Below are 22,146 nucleotides of genomic sequence, written 5' to 3'. Positions count from 1 at the left end.
CAGCACAGAACAACACGCTCAGGAGACCAAGGCAACATGCTTGCTAGACAACGGTCTTGCATTTCCTTTGATGTCAGTCTACTCACTTGAATTTGACTTTAAGCATGTCTATTATTATTCACTGAAAATAGAATGTTGGAGGTAGTATGTGTAGAGGATGTGAGGTGTGGGGTTTGGGAAGCAGAGGTCAGGGGTCAGGACTGTGTGGAGACATAGATCAATGGTACCATTTGGAGTTTATAATTGGATTAGGAATTACATAAATGACAAATGAACCATCTACCAACGTTTAAAGTTGTCTAACATATATACAATTCACATATAGAGAGCGTGCATAATAAAAACAACATTGTCTTGTTAATCATCTACTTTTTATATAATTTTTATTTTACTGGTTAACAAACACTTGGTCTCTACCAAGGGTTTTTTTTCCCTGCAGAATTACATATTTGTAATAACGTGATGTTTTTATATTTTAACAGGAGAACCTTTTAATATGCAGAAATCTACAAATTCTGACACCTCTGTGGAACCACTAAGTTCCACCTGCCAAGGCACGGGAGCTGTGCAAATGAGAATCAAAAATGCCAACAGCCACCACGACAGACTGAGCCAGAGTAAATCCATGATCCTCACCGATATTGGGAAGGTCACTGAACCCGTAAGTCAGACACCCCAACTTCTTTACTACATTGAAGTTTGGAAAACAAAACAAAAAAGACAGAGAGGGAGAAAAAGGGGAAAGCTAATTAGCTTTGTTTTATTTGTTTTCCAAATGTGCATGAGAAAACCATTTTTGCATTGCATTTTATTTTGCCTACTTACAGTCGTAATAATATCCCCAGTTGCAAGAGAAGAGCTGGGCTTAATCCAGAGTGATAGAGTGGATTTGGAGCTAGACCCAAGAGCACCTTGGACTCATTTTAAGGGCTTCCACTATCATGCTTCAGTGTCATAAAAATAATGAGGTTATGCTAGCATGTGGTGTTTGTACTTCCAAATACAGTACATCACTTCAAAAACCCAGAGGCTAAAATTAGCTAAGAATCACGCGGGAAGCAGAACCCTTTTAACAAAAATGCAAAGGAAAATAAACTCTCTTCCTTGACATTTCCCAATAATGTATGACACTGGAAATTAAAATTCGTTTTGGATAGGCTTCCACGATTGGATGTGGTGTGGCTATTTAAGGTTTGGAGAGGAAGCCATTTTGTCTCGATAATGTGTCATTAGGAAGATTTGAAATAAAATAGTTAGAGATGAACTTGACTGCCAATTGTGTCCCTGCCCCTGCACGCATCCTGAGCCACTAAACACACTGATTGCGATGAGTCTCCTCTGGTTAATTTTCTTCCATAATGGTGGTAACTTGCAGCTGAGGCCATAGGATGTTGCAACATTATTTATGCAATGTTAGCCACTCTTTTGGACCCTGGATCTATTTTGTTTCTCACAGTGAGAGCAAGAGCAAGAAATAGGTTAGCTGGGGACAGACAGTGAGTCCCAGTCGCTCTGCAGAACCATGTGAGCTATTAATTGAGTATTCTGTTAATATCGTAGGGGCCTATGAAATATTCAGCTCCCTAACTGAGTTATTAAATGAGATAAACTTGCTAAGTAGCATGCTCCTGAATATATGTATTCCTCTTTTTCTTTTTTTGCTTGCATTTCAACTGCAAAATTAACCCACAGACAATCTCAGGAGATGGAAGCCCATTTTAATCATTCTTTCTTCAGGTGTCATAGGCAAATTTAGCATGAGAAAGCCAGTGATAATATACTGCAAGTGAGAAATGCTTCCTCAGATAAGGTAGCTAATGAGAGATTCATTTTCCCTTACTTACTTTCTCATTTAAAGTCCTGTGTGCTGGAAGGCACAACAGCGCCAGTCTGACTTGGCTTTTAAGCCAGTTAAAATGTTACCCAACTATGAACTTGAGACAGTGGTTAGAGTAAATTATTGGAATCTCTATAATGTATTATCAAGGAAGAACTGTACCTTTGAAAAAAGTTGAAAAGTTAAGTATATTTAATGATGCCTAACATATTTTATTGGCTGTGTTTAACAAAAGGCACTATGCCGCAGTTGTTTTTGACAAGCATGAAAACATCCCAGCATGAGACTGCAAAAGGAATTATGGAGAGAAATTACAAGTGATCCATCTCTCAATGAATTATCCACCTCAATAGCCCGCAGAACTCAGCTACCAATTAACACCTACTTTATTACATGTTGGGATGTACTTAATAACTTTCATGTGTTTATGCACTATTACCTTGACTGATGCCTCTTGTACAATTAGGCATAATTGGCATATCAATATGCAAAAGTTAAAAGGATTAACCCTCTTAAAACTAATGAGCATTTCTGTATCCAGCTGCTAAATGAGACAAAATTAGCATTTTTCACTTTTGGGCAGGATTTTATCATGCAGTTTCTCATTGTTGATATTACCTTGTTACATAACTTTAGTTTGGGGGCTGTATCCTGGATGGTTAGAGAATAAGAGTTTTCCAAAGTTAAATTCGCCATAATTATCCTGCTTTTGTTTCCACATTCTTAGCCTGGGCAATACGTATTCCTCAATAAGGAACACAAATAAAAGTTACTTTCGATGTGTGTGCAGTGCCTAATGATATAAAAGCGGTATTTCAGTGAGGATATGCCGTTGCACCGGGAAAACTTGGCTCGGGATCCTGTATTGAAAGCGTGCCATGGCACTAATTTTCTTTCTGTCTCCGTTCTTTCCATCTCTTTTTTCCATGCACAATTTTCTGACTAGATACTGACAGAATGTAAAGTATTTTGGCATATTTATTCAAACAAGCCTGTTAAAGTTTTCTATGGAAGCTACTCTAAGGATTTGATTTTTCAGAACCTGGCAGGTGGGGTGAGGTCAAGGGGGGAGAGTTTGGACTCAGGAGAAGTAGTGAAGGTCTACATTAAGCCTGTGTGACCATGTTTATGGGTATTGTGGCAGAAGCACCTATAATCTGAGACCCCAACCCCCCCCACACACGCACACATGCACACACACACAATTAAGACTAGGAGGCACCAGATAACCGTGTTTACCATGCTATTTAAAATATAATATGCGTATACATTATTAGTTGCTCACAAGTATGACAATTATGTCAGTATAATATGGACTGAGTATACAGTAACACAAAAACTGGAGAATCACATTAACAATGACTTAATTCATTTCAGTTCATTAACTCATCATAAATAAGGTAACATGTTCTGGGGTCAAATCAGCTCTATAACTTGGCCATTAACTTATACACTCCATCCTTTAATTTTTCCCAATTATCATATTTAAATATGACTGTGAGGTGGAAGCACAGTATAAATTTATCCTACCTGTATATCGCAAGAGCCCCATGTTCTCTGTATTTTATAGAGAGGAGTATTTTGAAATTGAGATTAGTTTTATACAAAGGATGCTTTGATTCTCCCATAACAATTTATTGACTGTGTGTACCATTTTCTTTCAAAACAACAACTCATTGCCTTTGAGTCCTTTCAGACCCATAGGCACCCTTTAGGACAGACTAGAACTGCCCACGTTGGTGTCTGAGACTGTAAAACTTTAAGAGTCGAAGGCCCCACCTGTTTTCCTTAGACAACAAGGAATTGTTTTTATTTGGTTAATACAATCAAAGCCTTTTCAGAACTCAAAGAGATATTGTCGACATATTGGGACATAATCTCGATACCTTCAGGAAAGGTAATTAGCAAGGACATTGCTCATTCTCACGAGGTATCTGGAGACCTTTGCTTGGGGAGGCAGGAGCACCTTTCAGATCCCACGATTTGTTGTCTCCTCCTGGGCACTGAGCGAGATCGCTTCAAGGTGGGCAGCTTATTTCCTCAAAGGCACTAACCAGAGAAGCAGGTGGCTTCGTGTGAATAAATGGGGCAAGTGACGTGGGCCTCTTTAAAGGTTAAAAAGGCTAATATGCAAGCCAGCACATAGCTAATGCAAATGGTTTAATGTGGCTTTGATGTTCTTGTTAAGAAGGATGTGCTACCCTACTGGACAGTTTAAAATAGATCTTAATGAAGAGTTTAAATAGCCCAAATCAGTAAGCTGCAGACATAGGGTTGAGCAAGTGTGAGCTGTTGCGGCATTTAATGTTGGTGTCTCAAGCAGTCAGATGTATGACTAGTCCCTGTTTACAGTTTGTGAGCCCGGAAGAAGTGCATTACTTCATTCAGGACCATCACAAACAGGGACTTAACCTTTTACTGATGTCCAGATAAAGACTTAGGTAGAGCCATTCCTAAATGATAGTGTGCAAGATGATTTTGCTTCCATTGACAGTCTAGGGGTTCATTTTTCCTTTTAATATATTATCAGGCAAAAGAGGAAACTATTTCCTTTTGTTTCTTACTTCTGTGATTATAGGATACTTGCCAAAGTTGTGGCTAGCCAAAAGGCAGACATAAAAATTGCTGCTAAAAATATAAGCCTTCTGTTTAGCACAGTCTTTGGGAAATATTGTGAGCTGGTAGAGCTTGTCCGTGTTTACTTCAAATCAAGCTTATAGTTAAGTTTGAGGCTTTGTTTGTATAAATTGTCCTGAAGTGGATCCTGATATTTAATTAAAATGACACTAAATCACATTGAATTGATAAGAGTTGGCATCTCAAACAAAGGTAATTGCCCGTATTGGTTTTGTGCAAAAATAGCGCTGCTTGGAAAATGTGCAGCCAACACAGACTGTCAACTCCATTTATAGATCAATATGTGAAAACCATTGATCAGGCAGGCATGTGTAACAGTAACACTTTGCATTTATTTGTTGTTTTGATACCACATTAAGGCTTACAGGATTATAGGCTTCCTAAATATTTTGACTTCCTCATAAATATATGATCTGCTGCATGTTAATTAAATGAGAGTCTGCAGCCATTTCTAAAATTGTTTTTAGTTTGATGATTTCCTTTTATTGCTGTGGATCGTATGATCTGAAAATGGATTAGTTTCTTTCTGCATAAAAATTATTAAAGCTTAGTTTAATGTGCCCTATTTAATGTAAGATGTGGCTGTCTTTTTGCTTTGAAATATATGGATACAGACAATTATTTTCTCTTAGCGAGTGGCTGATCTTTTTTTATTAACTGGGCATCCTCAGCACCGAGGGTAGAATTATTTCCTGACATGCTTTGCACACCCTGTAGATAACGGGTCTTCTCAATTTCTCTCGATGGGATTTGCTTTCTTTCTTTTCTTTTTATCTAACTCCATAGCACAGGCATCTGATCAAACCTTAGGTAGGAAATAAATTGATCATCTCAATTAAATTTTGGACACACAAATATAATTGGAATTCCATTTTTTTCTGATTCAAGTACAAGCCATATGAATTGTTCTGAGACACTGGCTTCTGCAGTTAAATCCTTCTTATCTCATCAATGTAAGGGCAGTGTTTTGTTCCTGATCTTTATTGGACTATTGTGGATGACATTTGTAAGCCATTTTGGTTTATAAGGAAGAGCTGGAGGACAGTGGAGTCAGACTCGGTAGATTCAAACTTCAGATATGACTATGCAATAATGTGTCTCCCACTGCAATTTTCTTTACCACTGAGAGGTCAATTTTGCTAAGCAATCTTTTTATGTCCTCCACATGCATTAAGAATGCTGCTTTCAAGACAATATTTGGCTTTATATGCATTATTAAAATGATAAAAGAAACAAGATTTTAAAAGCCATCAAAGAAGCGTTAAATGCACCTCAAAGGTTACCCGAGGTAACTAGTAGTGTATGTAGTTTGTAACCAGGCTGTACAACACATACATACATATAGCCTAGAATTTTACACACTCTGCCCCAGGAGGGAATATGATTTCCAAAGCCACCAGAGATTCCGTTCCTTGTTCCTTTCTATCCTATGTCATGTCAGGCTGTGAAAATCTTTAACTCTGTTTACCAAGCACAAATCGGACTTGCCCAAGGTTCAAAAAGTGTATGACGCCGGTGCCGCGACTCTGCTTCGAAGCATGAGCAAGGACTCTCAAATCCGCATACGTGGCTGCACGTTTCCATTTTAGCTTGAGCAAAGCTAAATTTGTTTATAATCTCCTACTGATTGAACATGGCGCTGAATGTACATGAGATACATTTTTTTAAAAGTTAGTCCTCTGATTACTAATTTGAATCCAAAACTCTAACCTTGTTAGCATCTGGACTTATTTCCATAATAACAACCCCTTCAGAACCTACAAAGTAATGAATAATTGACAACAAATGAAATGTTTTGATAGTTGTCGGCACAAAGCATGTTTAATGTTTTGTGTTGCTTCCTAGCTAATTATGTAGATGACACATTTGTCAGACCTTGACTGCCATTAGAAACGTGTTTCCAGAGGGGAGAAAAACAGGCTATTCATAGAGTAATTAACTAGAATGCTCAATGACCTGTGAGAGATTCAAATCGCTGCCAGTTCAGACATTGTTTTGTTACAGAAGCAGAGGGGTAATTAAAATTCCAAATTACAGTCCTATGATGGAGCATTTGTTTGTTGACAGTATACTCTTACTCTAGTTTGTTAATTCTTTTTTAAATTGCTTCTAATCCATTTTATAGCTTTAGGAGTTCCGGCTTTGAATTTACTGACAACTAATATTATGGTAAATTTTTCTTCCATCAAGTACAGCGAGGGCCTCGCTGTTTCAAGGGAGCACTGAGTGGGTGGTATTAAATGACTGCCTTCCCTAAACTGACATGTCATGTCAATGCAGCGCTGTGAACGGGGAACATCTTGCTAAATACCCTGTTCTTAATTCTGGGTGAGGGGGAAATTTTGGAGTAGAAAACACAGAGAGTGAAACGGAAGCAACCATCAAGAGCTATTGAGTGGAGAGAAGCCCAATCCTTCAAGAAGAAATGATGGATGATGGTGCTCTGTTACCAAGAAGGAGGGGAGAGGAGATGGAGCCAGGAGGATTTGGGGAAAGGGTTGAGAAAGTGGCGTTTTGTTCCAAGCAGAAGATGTAGCTGTCTAGAGGAAACTGCACATAGTCACGAGAAAGAATGGCAGGTTTTACATACAGAAGTACCAGCTCTCTCAGGTCCGGAGCAAGCCGGACAATAATAGATATCACTCATGAAAGATTTCCAGCAAATAAGGGGACGGCTTTGCAAATGTAGACAGTGCAAGTGGTCTACAGATTTCGGCTCAAGTGAAATATTTATGATGCTGAAAGTGAGAAGATGGTTTTCTTAAAAAGACCTGACAGAAGTCGCACGACGTTTGATGCAGCTGAGCTGACAGGGCCATCCAGTGAGCACTGATTATCCCGAAGTCACTGTCAGCTAGGATTGATTTTCAGTTTCTCCCTTTATGTAACGGTTCCTGTAATACAGCTGACCCCGAATCACGTTACCTTGTCATTTCTCTGCACGGATCAAGAAGAGATGAGCTGAAAATAGCTAGATACTGACCTTGAACTTGCCAGAAAAGTGAGAAGTGACAGTAGGGTTTTGCGGTAGTTCATGCACAAAGATGAAGGCTAAGTGTTCCTCTGTCGAGTTCACTGCCGCAGCACAAGGGGGCAGAGCAGTACTAGAGATGACAGGTGAAAGAGCCTCTGCTCCGGCTTGCACAGACTCCGAAAGACTCGCTGCAAGCCAGATGTCTCATTTTCACTTCTTAGAGATAAAGGAGAATTAATGATAAATCAAAACCTCAGGTCCCCTGGTGTTCATAATCAGTAATCTAAAAGTGTACATTCTAATTAAAAACAGTTACCTAACACTAGGCATGGCAGCAACACTGCTTTTCCACTTAATAATTTGCAGCATCTCCTATTAATTCATGTACTAGTCGGCCTTAAAATAACCTTGGAACCGGAGTCCATATTATGAAAAGACTTTCATAGCAAACACCCAACGTGATGTGCGTCCCTTTAGCAAAATTGTATAAGATGATGAGAACATTCTTTTTATTCTTAAATGTGTCCATCCAAAAAAGTTAGAATTGGAGATTGTTGTGGGGAGATGTAGACTCACAAATTAATCATCATCATGATAGTAATACAAGCTGAAAAGTAAAATCTGTTTGCCACTCGGTCACCATTTCCATTTTGCCCATTTTCTCATTGAAATGTTTTGCCTTGATTTTCAAAATTGCATCACTCCTGGAGCCATAGCTAGTCTGAATTGGAATTCGGTGAACGCTGCCTTTTGCTGGACAGCACCGAGTGAAACTGACTTCATTGTGGTGCTGCTGACGGATGTTCCTTGTCACTGGCACTACGTTTGTACTCGAAGAACCTGTCCTGGAACGGGGAGCCCTGGAGCAGAACAACAGCACTGAGCTACCTCCTAGGTTCTAAGTGTCTTCTGTGATGGCGCCATAGTGGCTTTGCATGTGTGCGGGGGTGGGGGGCGCTCCCAGTAAATTCCCCCACCCCCCAGGAACTAGCTCCTTTATTGCTGCAGAGAGTGAATTCTCTCTCTTTCTTTTCCTTCCGGTGTCTCGATATTTCTCTCTACTTTTTCCTCTTCTGTCAATATATATGCATATCTATACACGCATAGATATTGGAACTTAATTATATTCTAGATTAAGCATACTTATTTTAAGCAAGCAAGCAATCTTGGGCGAAAGATGAGGCTTTCTATTCCCATACCTAGTGACGGTCCTATGAGGTCACTATGAGTTGAAATCAACTGGCTGACAGTGAGTTTTATCTGTCTATCAATCCATGTTTCTATCCATACACTCATCCATCCATATCTCTATCTATCTATCTATCTATCTATCTATCTATCTATCTATCTATCTATCTATCTATCTATCTAATCATGCACCTCATTTATCTCTCTTTATAACCTGAGTTCTCAAGACTGACCTTCTGTCGGTTTGACTCTGCCTACACTGACAAGATTAAGATAAATGAGTAGACTCATGTGATTCAAGGAAGAGATAAACAAGTAAAAAGGGGGCCGGGAACATTCAGATTATTTGTGTATTCCTAGAACTCTGAAATAGCTACTTCTGGGCCACAGGCAGAAGAAAATGACTTTGTGCTATAAACGTGGGACCTGGGGATTCGAGGTATTGGTGTTTGGGGACAGCAGTGGATTTAGAATTAGAAAAATTGTATGTCTACAACTGAGAACTGAAGGCAATGCTGAAGAACCGTAACATTCATCTACAGTCATACAAACCACTTGGCATTTCTGCTCCTCATGGTGAGAAAGTCTAGCTTGCTCTTTCCTTGGCGATGGAAAGCTAATTCCTAAATTCTTGATTAGCCTCTGCTTCTGAGGTCAAGATGAAGTGTTGAGGTGCTGGCTACTAAAACATTTCCCTGGAGTATTGTTGTTGTGTTTGTCCTTCACACCACACCCCGTTTTCCTTCAGTGTGAAGGTTTTAATGGGAGACTTCAGTCCCTGATGGGTTCAGATTCAGTTTATTGCTGCTATCTTTTTAATCACCCTCTCAGGTTGGTGTTGGGAGGCCTGAAAGTATTTTATCCAGCCTTTGAGTCCCTGTCTTCCAAGAGAGATCTGGGTAAAGTACATGCCAGTTGTCAAAGAGAATGAGAAGCAACTCCATCTTCAAACAGTACCATAAAAGAAAGCATCGTTTTTCTATACATTAATTCATGTCGCAGTCACTAGCAAATATACGTCCATGTGACTCTTCCTAGAAATAATGCCACTTTCCTTATGTGTAACCTCATAAGCATCTCCTTTGAGGTGATGAATTTCAAGTTCCCTATCTCTTTTAATGTCATCACAATAAAGTTACTGGGGTAGAAGTGTACTATTTGAATTGTAATTGGATATTCGATGTAAATGGGTGTTTAGTAGGTTTAAGGATGTGCTAAAGAAAAAAAACAATCTGATGAAAATGAAAAAATTCAGATGGATTTCAGTCATCTAGCACACCAGGATGTTTCTGGTAGCTACCAGAGTCACCATTGTATCTGGTGCGTATCCTTATGTACAAATACTCTTTCTTTCTTTCTCTCTGTCTTTTAAAAAATACACTTAAAGTCACAGACATCTTATTAGTTTATGTCCAAATTATTTTATATACCAGTATGTGGGTGAAAGGAGCCCTTTGGTGATGTTGCATAAATATTGAACTGCTAGCCACAAAATCGTCAGTTCAAATCCACCAGCCAGTCCTTGGGAGAAAGATAACACTATCTGTTCCTGAAATGATAAATGATTTACAACCCCCACCCCAACTCCAAGATAGTATCAATATGAGTTGGATTTGATTGGTCGATGGTGGATTTGATTGGATTGATATACGTGAAGTAAAATTGTAGCAAAAAATGAAACAAAACCAAATTTGAGGTTCTAGATACAAGAATGTGTGCTTGGAGGTCTGACAAGGAGTTCTGAAAAGGAAAAGGAAATAAATAAGTTGGTTTACTTCCTACATGAAACAAAGAATATAATTGACGACTAACGCTTTTAAAGAAAGTACCCCCCCCCCAAAAAGAAAGAAACTATCCCTTAGGAGGTTATTGCAATTAATGAACAAAGGAAGAAAATCACTGGGTCTTCAAGATGACACTAAGTTATGGATGTGTTTGAAATTGTTTTGAAGTAATCGCCTTTATTTTATGCAAAGGTTCTTATACGACACAATAAACATGGAGACGCCCGCCATGCTGTTCTTTCCTCCTGCTTCCACTTTCTCTGTGCTGAGGAATCGCAGAGCGGTGACACAGCTTCCCTTGAGTATTGTGGGCACCTGCCCTGCTTTCTCTCCCGTAGGGCTAGAGAAGACTGCAGACTCCATGTTGCCAATGCAAAGGGACATGTGTCTCCTTGCATTGAATTGTCTTAGATCAGATCATGTAGCACATCGTGACTCAATACAGGAAGATAAGAAAAGAAAGTGACAGTTTTGTTTGCTCTACAATGAACTCTAACATGAAAGCATAAGGGAAAATCTTGGCGGCTCACTGCTCAGCCATGCGGCTATATTCAAGGTATATTTCAAACGTGGCAGTGAAACATTAATAAACAGATACGCATGTTTCAGGTAAAGCAAACCTGGAAATTGACAAGTATAACTACCACTGTTTTAAAAATCTATGAGGAAGTGGATCTGGCCGATTCTTGACAGTACATCAGACGCTGTGGTCTTACCTATTGATCATAGCCTGACAGTGAGTAACCTCTCATGGCAACTTCCTCTTTTACTATGAATTATTGACAGAGCTAATGCCAATAGCACAAGATGAAAGAGACAGGAAACAAGTTTACATTCCTGGGCAGGCTATCCTTAACCCCCGTGCTCTTAATATCATCGAAGACATAAATAAAGCCAACACACCCAAAGAATGAAAAAATCTTCCTTTTCTTGGAAGCGTGAGTTAGCTATTGTTTTTACTCAGATGATTAAGTAAGATGTTTATAGTTCTCATTCTGCTGCATGATGAACCTAATGCCTGTGATTAATGAGAATGTTCTTCTCGGCATCGCTCTCCGGTCTTCTGTACCTAGCATACAGACCGTAGGAAATATCACTTTAACAGTGCAGTTGGACTTAACTGTTGGGGGGCCAAGGGCTCTTTGGCTCAGTTACATTAGGGCCAAAATACAGTGACAGACAGGTCTTGAAATGAACTAACTAGTTAGCATTTGTAAAGATTAAGCCCTACCTGACGCAAGACAACTTTTCATATTTCTGGTTACCCGATCGTGCACAAAATGGGCTTTTTGGAGAACTTACAAGTTTGATATTTTTAATATCTAGATAATCAGACAGAAACTTGGCAATAAAAATGAAAAAGGTAACCTAAATCAGACTCAGGATACATTAAAAACAAATGTTTTTTATATTCTCACCGTGATTACCAGTGTATCTCTATGCACACTGTGCTTTCTAACCTTGAATACCCCGTCTTCTACCTACTGGTAAAGTAAACTCAATCTGGAAGAATAGTATTTTCTGAGATCACCAGGATTCTACTAGATGCATCTAGTGAAACAGTAAATTCTACTTTTTGCCTATGCTCATGGTATGTTTAGAGAGGTTTCGCCATTGGGGTCAATAGTGTACTCCATTGGGGTCAATAGTGTACTCCATGTACACTATTAATATGCTGTAGTAAGCGTAGGCTAATGGGTTCTAGAGCAAGAGTTACAATTAAATGACTGAGCTATGGGACTACGCTGGTCCACTTGTTAGTTTCTTTCGGCTGGTATGGTATTTTTAAAAGTTTGAATTTGAAAGCTCTTATGTAGAATTTCACTGTCTTCATCAATTTGTGTTACTTGCTTGGACCTGAAGGAATTTGAGTTCGCAAGTGTGCAAAGTTCTTTCACTGACGAAGTGTTCAGAAGTGAGGGCATAACGCAGCCAGTTAGAACCATTGTTCGTTATAAATTCAGAAATGTTGTTCCTGCCACATTTCACAGATAGTGTCAAAACAGATTTTATTATGCAGCTAAATATGAATTTTCTTATTCAGATTTTCTCATTTAGGTTTAATTTCAAGTGGGGACTCTTGTATTATTATACATTAACAAGCATTTGCTGCTTTTCAGACGACACAAAAAAAACTGTAATTGTCTGTGGAAATAGCATCTCCTGTCACCAAGTTATAAATATTATTGTCCCCCCCCCTCCCCCGGGGTATCTATAATGTAACTTTTGTGTGGTTTGTGAAATATTTCTGAAAACTTGATGAGAAGTTAACTTGTGTTTAAGTGAAGTGTGATATATTTCTAAATCTTATGAAACATAATCTCACCAGGCCCTAAACCGAGAGAACTGATGCTTTCTATCAGTTCACAATGTTAGGGGGTGGGGACCCCTTTTCCGGGCGGATCCCCGCTTCTTAAAAGCAGTGGTCGCTTGGCAATAACACAGCGATTGGTCAAGCAGGAGGTGGCAAAACAGAAGGCTTATTGAGCAGCAAAGTCGAGGTACACGGGGAGTGGGGGGTGGAGTGGGGGGGGCAGTTCCCAGCAGGTCTACATATATGGCCCAAAGGGCGAAAGTAATCAGATGCAGGCCAGAGCTGGCAGGCCTTTCTTATATGTCTGACGGGGGCTGTTGAACTCAGGGCTGGGATTTTTCTGAGGAAAAAAAAAAAAAAGGTGGTGTCTGCCTGGTTGGCTGGGACTCAAGCAGTGATCCCTGGTTGGCTGGAACCCACCCATCTATGTCCTTATTTGGCAGGGTCCTGGACTGTCAGACTCATGACCAGGCCTCCCTGTTACTGGTATATAGTGACTCATCGGTTAGACCAATCAGATGGTTTTCCCTGTCCTTGTCAACCGTATCACACTGAACACACATCAACTTAGACCTAACTGCTCCCCTAATTACTTATCATTTACTTGACATTCTTACAATTCAATTTAATTTGAAAACTTTTAAGCGTTGTTAGAATTGGTTCATTAACATGCATAAGAAATGAAGCACACAAAACCCCACAACGTAATCCTGCGGTTAACTTCTTATCATTTCAATTCAGGAACACCTTTGCCAAATCAGAAACTTGTTTCTTTAGAAAGAGAGCGTCGATTCACACAGCGATGGAAAACTTTCTTATAAATAGCAATTAAAGGAATTCCAGAGATAATTGGTCTTGCAACTTGCATATTGATTTCGTACTGAAGTTGTCGTTTAATTGGTCTAGACAGGGTATGTTCTTTTCCCCTTTATTTTGGACTAACGTTTTAGGCTTGCGATCTTTCATCTAAAAACTTCTGACCTTTCTAAAAATATCAGGGGTAGTAATAATTTGTTGTTGTTGTTTTTATTGTTGTCAGGTGCCTTATAGTCAGTTCTAACTCACAGCAACCGGGTTATGCAGGGTTGACTAGAGAAACAAATCCAGTGACACTCATATATGTGTGAGAAGGGGCTTCAAATCAACTCGAGTTCATAAATCCAATACTAGACTGAAGTCCCTCTTCAGACTCACGAAGTCACTTGCACTGATATAGAAAGCAGGAGTATCACCGGCTGGTCAGTGCAAAGTCCTGTGGATCTAATGGCAGTGGATGCATCTCCAGGGCTCTGGCAGCAACCAGAGTCAGCCAGCAGGAAGGAGAAAGCAAAGAGTGTGAAAGCTTCCCAGGGACCTGCTGATGAAAAGGCCACACCCACAAGGAGGTCCTATCGGGTACTGATCAACTGGTTTAATACCACCGTTATATTTTTATATATCTTTTAATATGGACTTATGCATCTACAAAAGCAAACCTATGTAGAACAGAGAAACACTGCCCAGTCCCAGAACCATCCTCACAACTGTTCTTGTGCTTGAACTCATTCTGTTTTGTTTTGTTTTGTTTTGTTTTAATCATTTTATTGGGGGCTCGTACAACTCATCATCATCCACAAATCCATCCATTGTGTCAAGTACATTTGTACATTTGTTGCCATTATCATTTTCAAAACATTTGCTTTCTACTTGAGCCTTTCGTGTCAACTTCTCTTTTTTCTTTCCCCTCCCTTCCTCGTACTCCCTCTCTCATGAACCTTTGATAATTTATAAATTATTATTTTTTCATGTCTTACCCTGACCCATGTCTCCCTTCACCCACTTTTCTGTTGTCCATCCTCCCGGGAGGCGGGTATATGTAGATCATTGTGATTGCTTTCCACTTTCTCCCCACACCTTCCCCTTACTCTCCTAGTATGGGTATTCTCAATATTGATCCTGAGGGGTATATCTATCCTGGATTCACTATGTTTGCAGGACTTATATGTACTCATATACATGTTCTGGTCTAGCCAGATTTGTAAGGTATAATTGGGGGTCATGATAGAGGAAGCATTAAAGAACTAGAGGAAAGTTTCATCGATGCTGTACTTCACTCTGATTCCTTCCTGTGATGCTTCTGAAAGGGGATGTACAATTGCCAACAGATGGGTTTGGGGTCTCTATTCTGCACTTCCCCTCATTCACAATGATATGATTTTTTGTTCTGGATCTTTGATGCCTGATACCTGGTCCTATTTACACCTCAGGATCATACAGGTTGGTGTTCTTCTTCCATGTGGGTTTTGTTGCTTCTGAGCTAGATGGCCACTTGTTTGTCTTCGAGACTTTAAGACCCCAGATGCTATATATTTTGATAGCCAGGCACCATCAATTTCTTCACATTTGCTTATGCACTCGTTTGGTCTTCAGCATAATTCCAGCTTAATTGAACAAAGTGTTCTTGGTGTTGAGGGAGTACTTGAGTAATGCATCTTCTACCTTAATACTAAACCTATAAATAGATGTACTTAGATCTGTTCCCCCATCTTCATATATAAATATATTTATGTACATTCCTCTATTTAGACCTCTATAAATGCTCTTTGCCTCCTGTTCTTTCCTCTATTTCCTTTTACTTTCCTCTTGTCTCACTATCATGTTCAGCCTTCATTTGAGTTTCAGTAATTCCTCTCAGTTATATTGCCCTTGATCAAGCCCTATGAGACCTCCTGCACCCTCTTACCCATCAATTTTAGATCACTTGGTTTACTCTTGCCCCTGGGTTTGTTTGCAACCATGGTGTCAATCCATCTTATCGAGGGCCTTCTCCTTTTCACTACCCTCTCCACTTTACCAAGCATGATGTCTTTTTCTAGGGTCTAGTCTCTACTGACCACATGTCCAAAATATGTAAGGCAACATCTCACCATCCTTGCCTCTATGGAGCATTTGTTTGTTCTTTGAGCAGGCTAAGGTTTTTTCAATATGCTTCACCAACACCGTATTTCAAATGCATTGAATTAAAAAAATTCTTTATTCACATGCAGACGAGGCATTTGAAAATACCTTGGTTTGAGTCAGGCACCCCATAGTCCTCAAAGTAATGTTCTTGCTTTTCAACACTTTGAAGAGGTCATGCGGAGCAGCTTTACCTAGTGCAGTGAGTCATTGATCTCTTGATTGCTGCTTCCATTGCCATTGATTGTGGATCCCAGCAAGATGAAATGATTGGCAAATTCAAGCTTTTCTCTTTTTATCATTGCTGACTCACACCTTTCCTGATTTTAAACCACATAGTACTCACTTGTTCTATTCATACAACTGCCTCTGGATCCATGTGCACGTTCTATAGGAGTAAAAGTAAGTGTTGTGGAATTTCCTTTCTCAAGGAAATCCATAATTTATGATGATGCACACAGTCGAATGCCTTGATATAGGTAATAAAACACAAATAAATATCTTTATGGCATTCTCTGCTTTTAGCCAAGATCCATCTGACATCAGCAGTGATGTCCCTTGCTCCACATCCTCTCCTAAATCTGGCTTGAACCTCTGGAAGCTCTCTGTCATTGGGCTGCTGCAACTGTTTCAGGTGACGTTCAGAAAAATATTACTTGCGTGCGATACCAATGAAAAAGTTCTACAATTTATGCGTTCCTTTGAGTCACCTTTCTTTGGAATGGGCACAAGCATGGATGTCTTCTAGTCAGCAGGCTAAGCTGCTGTCTTCCAAATTTCCTGCCAGAGATGAATGTGTGCTTCCAGTACTTCATCAGCTTACTGGAACATTTCAAATGGTGTGCTATCAATTCCTGGAGCCTTGATTTTGGCTAACGCTTTCAATGCAACTTGAACTTCTTTCAATACAACTGAGTCTTGCTCATATGCTACCTCTTGAAATGGTTGAAGGTTGACGTGTTATTCTTGGTACAGTGACTCTGTGTATTCTTCCCATCGTCTTTTGATGTTTCCCACCTCATTCATATTTTCCCCATAGAATCTCTCAAGATTGCACTTTGAGGCTTGAAGTTTTTTTTAAGTCCTTTCAGTTTAAGTTATGTTGAGTGTGTTCTTCCCTTTTGGTATTCCAACTCTGAATCTTTGAACATTTCATTATAGGTTCCTTTGTCTTCTCAAGCTGCCCTGAAGTTTTCTGTTCAGCTCTTTGACCTCATCATTTCTTCTGTTTGCTTTAACTACTCTACAGTGAAGAGCAAGTTTCTGATATCCACGTTGATCTTTTCTTTTTGTCTTTTTAGTGAACTTTTGCTTTCCTCGTGTATGATATTCCTGATATCATCCCACAGCAATCCAGGAATTCTGCCATTTGTGGTTAATTCCTGGAAACCGTTCTTGAGATATTCTTGAAATTTGATGGGTGGGGATATATTCAAAGTCATGTTTTGGCTATCATTGACTTGTTTTCATTTTTTTCAACTTCAACCTGAAATGATGTCTGAGAAATTGATAGTCTGCTCCACACTTGGCCCTTGACCTGGTTTTGGCTGCTGATGGTGAGCTTCTGCACCATCTCTTCGCATTTATCTAGTCAATTTGATTTTTTGGTATTCTGTATGGAAAACTCCATGTATATAGTTGACTTTGATGCTGTTGATAAACAAGATATTTTCAGTGAACAAGGCTTAAATCTCCAGCTTCGTTTCTACGACCGAGGTCATATTTTCCAACTGCCTTCCTTCTTCTTTGTTTTCAACTTTTGCATTGCAATTATCGATCATTGTCAGTGCATCTTGATTTCATGTTTAACCAGTTTCAGATCGAATGTAGTGGTATAATTCTTCAGTTTCTCCAGTGAAGGAGCCCTGGTAGCATAGTGGTTACATATTGAGCTGTGGCCTGAAAGATCAGCAGTTTAAAACTACCGGCCATTAAAAAAAAAAAAAAAAAAACTACCGGCCACTCCATGAGTTAAAGATGGGGCATTCTACTCCCATAAACAGTTACAGTCTTGGGCATTCACAGGGGCAGTTCTACTCTTCCCTCTAGGGTCTCTCTATGGGTTGGCATTGACTCAATGACAGTGACAGCTTTACTGTTTGGTCCATAAACTTGCATAATATGGATGTACTTATTGGAGTTATCTATTAGATAGACATGAGCCTATCACAGACAGCATTGTACATCAAAGATAGCTCTTAGAATGTCCTTTTAGATGGTGAATGTAATGTTGTTCCTCTTGATTATATCATCCATGTGTGTCACATGTGAAACATGTGATTTTCTGTTTCAAAATGCCCAATGCCAGTCCCTTTCAACTCACTAATGCTGAGAATATCCATCTTTATGTGTTTCATTTCATTTTAAATGATCCCCATTTTCTTAGAATCATATTTCAAACATACCTAGTTCCAATTATTAATTGATGTTTGCAGTTGTTACTCCTCATTTTAATGCTTGCCCCATCAACAAATGAAAGTCTGAAAGCTTTACTGCTGTAGGCTTTATTCCATGTGGGTTATTATGGGCAACCCTCCTTTGAGAAGGCTACTTCAGTCATATTTGGAGTAGCTTCTGATCTGAGGTGCTCGCCTGCTGGCATTATCTTGGACAATGTTCTACTTTTGTTCATGAACTTTTCAGTATCTGTCAATGTTTTGATGCTACCCAGAGGGTATCAGTGGCTAATTCCTCTGAAGCAGATAGCCTATTCCTTCTGTTCTGTTCTCAGTCTGAAAACTCTGCTGAAATCTATTTATTTTGGGAGACTCCACTGGTATTTGAGATATTGGTGGCATAGCTTCTTCCAGCATGACAGCAACACACAAGCCAACACATGACAACAAAATCACAAGCAAGTGGTAGAATTGGTTTTAGAAGGATTGGTACCAGATTTGTCCCAAATGTCTAACTTTTTCCAAGATGCTATATGGCTCCATCTCCCCCACACACACACTCACATACACATACCAACTCCTCCTCAAGGAGTTGTGTATTCCCTCCCATAGTCCCTCACATCTGAACACTCAGGATACTTTGAGGAAGTATCTCATATGGCGATGGGTGCTGTTCGGTTCCATATCCAAAGGTTAGGCAGAGGGAGTCAAATGCAGGGTCCAGAGCCAGAAACCAAGAGTGTCAAAAAATCACACCAGGTCTCCTTTCCACTAAAGCTTAGTCAAGAAATAGAGGTCTTTCCTCTACTTTCCAGGGGAAGCAGTGTACTTTAGGACTGTATGGTGGTACCATTTGTATATCCAAGAAAAGCAAACTATATGGCTTGGTTCACATCTTCTACTAAGACCAGGTATTCATCTCACCTTATTCCTGTCCACTAGTAGAGAATGCCCTCCAAAGTGGACCCATGGCCCCAGGCATATAAAGTGCAGAATTATAAGATATCAATCACATAATGCATTATAGCTAGAAACTGTTGCTGTTGTTAGGTACTGTAGAGTCAGTTCTGACCCAGAGTGGCCCTGTGAACAACAGGATGAAACACTGCCTGCCCCTGCACCATCCTCACACTCGTTCAGGTGCCTGAGCCCATTGGTGTGGCCACGGTGTCAATCCATCTCCTTGAGGGCCTTCCTCTCTTCCGCTGCCTCTCCGCTTTACAAAGCATGATGTTATTCTCCAAGGGCTGATCTCTCCTGGCAAAATGTCCAAAGTACGTAAAATGAAGCTTTGCCTCCAAGGAGCACTGTGGCCATACTTCGCAGACATAGCGATTGTCGTTTCAGCATGGTCCTTTCAATATGCTTCTCCAGCGGCACAATTTAAAGGTGTCAACTCTTCTGTGGTCTTCCTTGCTCAATGCGCAGCTTTCACATGCATAGACCGCAGTGGAGAACGGCATGCCTGGGGTCAGATACACCTCAGACCTCAAAGTCACCGGTTTGCTTTTCGATACTCTAAAAATAGCATGTGCAGCAGGTTTACCTAATGCAGCACACATGTTAATCTAGAAGGGCCATATTTTTCCTTGAAGGGGGTGGGGCTCCAGGTTCAATCAGAACAGTCAGTGGCTAATGTCAGAGGGAGGTTGTGATGCCCTTGATTAGTAATTATGATTATGGTGCAAGTTCATTGTTTCACCAGGAAACGTTTCCTCCAGCAAGATTAGAATCGTTTTTGATGGTGGAAAAAAACAGTCAATTTGGAGTTGATTCCTACTCATGAGAACTTCCTGTGGGTCAGAGTAGAACTGAGCTCTATGGCATTTCCAAGGGCTCATTGTCTGGAAGTAGACGACCAAGTCTTTCTTTTGAGGTCACTCTGGCTGGACTCAAACCTCCACTCTTTGGGTTACAACCAATAACTGAATCTCTTGTACCACCCAAAGCTAGCAAGACAGTAAAAACCTAGGTGTAAATTAAGCTCTCAATTTAGTCCATGTATTGATGATCTTCACAGTGTTTTGCTAATTCATAGGAGCAAGGAGATGGTTCATAATTAGATGGCTGGACTCAGTTGTACAAACCAGTGTACACACGGTATATTTAGGTCTTCCTAGCCACACTGTAAGGTGAATAAAAAATGACAATTAAAGAGCTAAGAAAATAATGCATTTAAATTGCTACGCATGATGCTTCTGACTTCAGAAAAAAATATTGAACTAATTGTAGAAAATGATTGCTATAGTTTATGTGTGTGCATACAGTTTTGTGTGTGTGGTAAGTCTGTTGCGCACATTTAGGCTGTCCTAGGACTTGAGGCCCTGGTGCCATAGTCCTTTAGATGTTGGGATGCTAACTTTGAGATCTGTTCTTTGAACCCGCCAGCTGCTCTGCTGGAGAAAGTTGAGGCTCGAGGCTCCCATGACGGTTACAGTCTCGGAAACTGCAAGGAGCATACCTAGTCTGTCCTCTAGTGTCCCTATGAGTTAGAAATGACTCAGTGGCATTGCTGGTGCTAGTGATATGCCAGACTAAAAGAGACCGGCAAGACCGAACTCAATCAATTTCCTAAATCCGCAATTTAACATATTGTGGATTGCAAGAATGTTGGCCAATACAGTCCTGGAATCTGAGCTCCCTCATTTGGAAAGCATGGTACAATACTCACCACAGTGGACTGAAGCATGCTAATGATCATGAGGATGATGCAGGATTGGACAACCTTTTATTATGTAATACCTAAATCCGCCAAAAGGAGCTCTGGTGATGTTGTGATTACATGTTGAGCTGTTAAGCACAAAGTCAGCAATTGGAAACCCCAGCTCCTCCGCCACAGGCAAGAGATGGGGCTTTACTCTCGGGAGGGGTTAGCCTTAGAAATGCGCAGGGGCAGGTTTGCCTTGTACAGTCACTGCGAGTTGGCATCAGCACGATAGCCGTGAGGTCCACCATGAGTTGGTCTAGTTGATGGTGAGTAACAATGAACAAGCACACACGTATGCCATTTGATCATCCCTTTTGTACAGACACACCCCTCACAGCCACCTAGATTCTAAACTGTATTGATCACACAACCTTGAACTCTGTGTCTGTCGATTCTTCATTTACTTCTGATTATGATTCTTAGAAAAATGTACGACTCTCAATGACCTCTTCTATTAAATAATGCAAATAGTTACCACTGGGGAGCATATACAACTATTGATCTCGTTGACAATGTTCTCAATGCCAAACTAAGCCCTTATAAAGACAGACAAATACTGGAAATGTGAATTCAGGATGACTGATCTCAAAGCCAAAGCTTTGGCGTCCGACACTAACCTCTGCCTCCCAGATTCCGAGTCCTGAGCCCCTTCTCTTGTTAAGACCCAGGAGATGGCATTTCTGCTGTGTTCAAATTGGCATGGAAAACAAGTGGGAATTGAATGCGTATTCTTCTCTATGCCTATTAAAATTTGATCTCAATTTAAAAGACCTGGTAAAACTTAAACTCCTACCTAGTTTCTGACAGGCCTTTTTCTCATTTGAACTCCTACAGCAAGTATCGCTCTATCATTTATATGATTATTAATTATTCACAGTTAGACTATCTTTCCTTCTGTTTTGCTTTGAGAATGTATTAACCTTCATTATTATGATTCAACTTTATGTGTGTTTATATGCTATCCCCAGACTAAATAGAAAGCTCCTTAAAGTCAAACTTTATAGCTCACCCTCATCAGGACTTTGCAGCCAAAAAAAATGCACTTGATTTTTTAAAATTGTAAAATACTTTAAAAAATTTTAATATTATATAACGAGCAACCCCTAATAATATGTCTTCTGATTTTATGAACGAAACCACTGTTGCAGATCCCTAGGGGCCAAAAATGCTCACAAAGGCAATAAAGCTTAGGACCCAGGCCTAGCCAATGGCAATAAAGGTGGAGCAGCCAGAATGAGCAATGGGGAGGATGGAGTCAACGACTCATTCATGCTTTATCTCACAGAACAATGAAGTCACTCACCACCTCCTCCCTTGACGTACAAAGCAACATTTCCCTCTTCTGCATGCCTTGTGGTTCATAGATTACAGC

General features: G+C 40.0%; 1 protein-coding gene across 1 annotated transcript in view; it reads left to right on the top strand.

Moving 5' to 3' along the window:
• The first annotated feature begins 496 nt into the window (after positions 1-496).
• The window catches only part of ARHGAP15 (Rho GTPase activating protein 15), a 751,376-nt gene continuing 729,726 nt past the window's right edge, over positions 497-22,146 (top strand). The window contains exon 1 of the mRNA XM_075529808.1: positions 497-661. Within this exon, the coding sequence (XP_075385923.1) occupies positions 497-661 (165 nt within the window). The remainder of the gene's footprint in view (positions 662-22,146) is intronic.

The sequence above is a fragment of the Tenrec ecaudatus genome, chromosome 13 (genome assembly GCF_050624435.1).
Source record: "Tenrec ecaudatus isolate mTenEca1 chromosome 13, mTenEca1.hap1, whole genome shotgun sequence".
NCBI classification, from domain to species: domain Eukaryota; kingdom Metazoa; phylum Chordata; class Mammalia; order Afrosoricida; family Tenrecidae; genus Tenrec; species Tenrec ecaudatus.
This window is presented reverse-complemented; position numbering and strand designations above follow the sequence as displayed.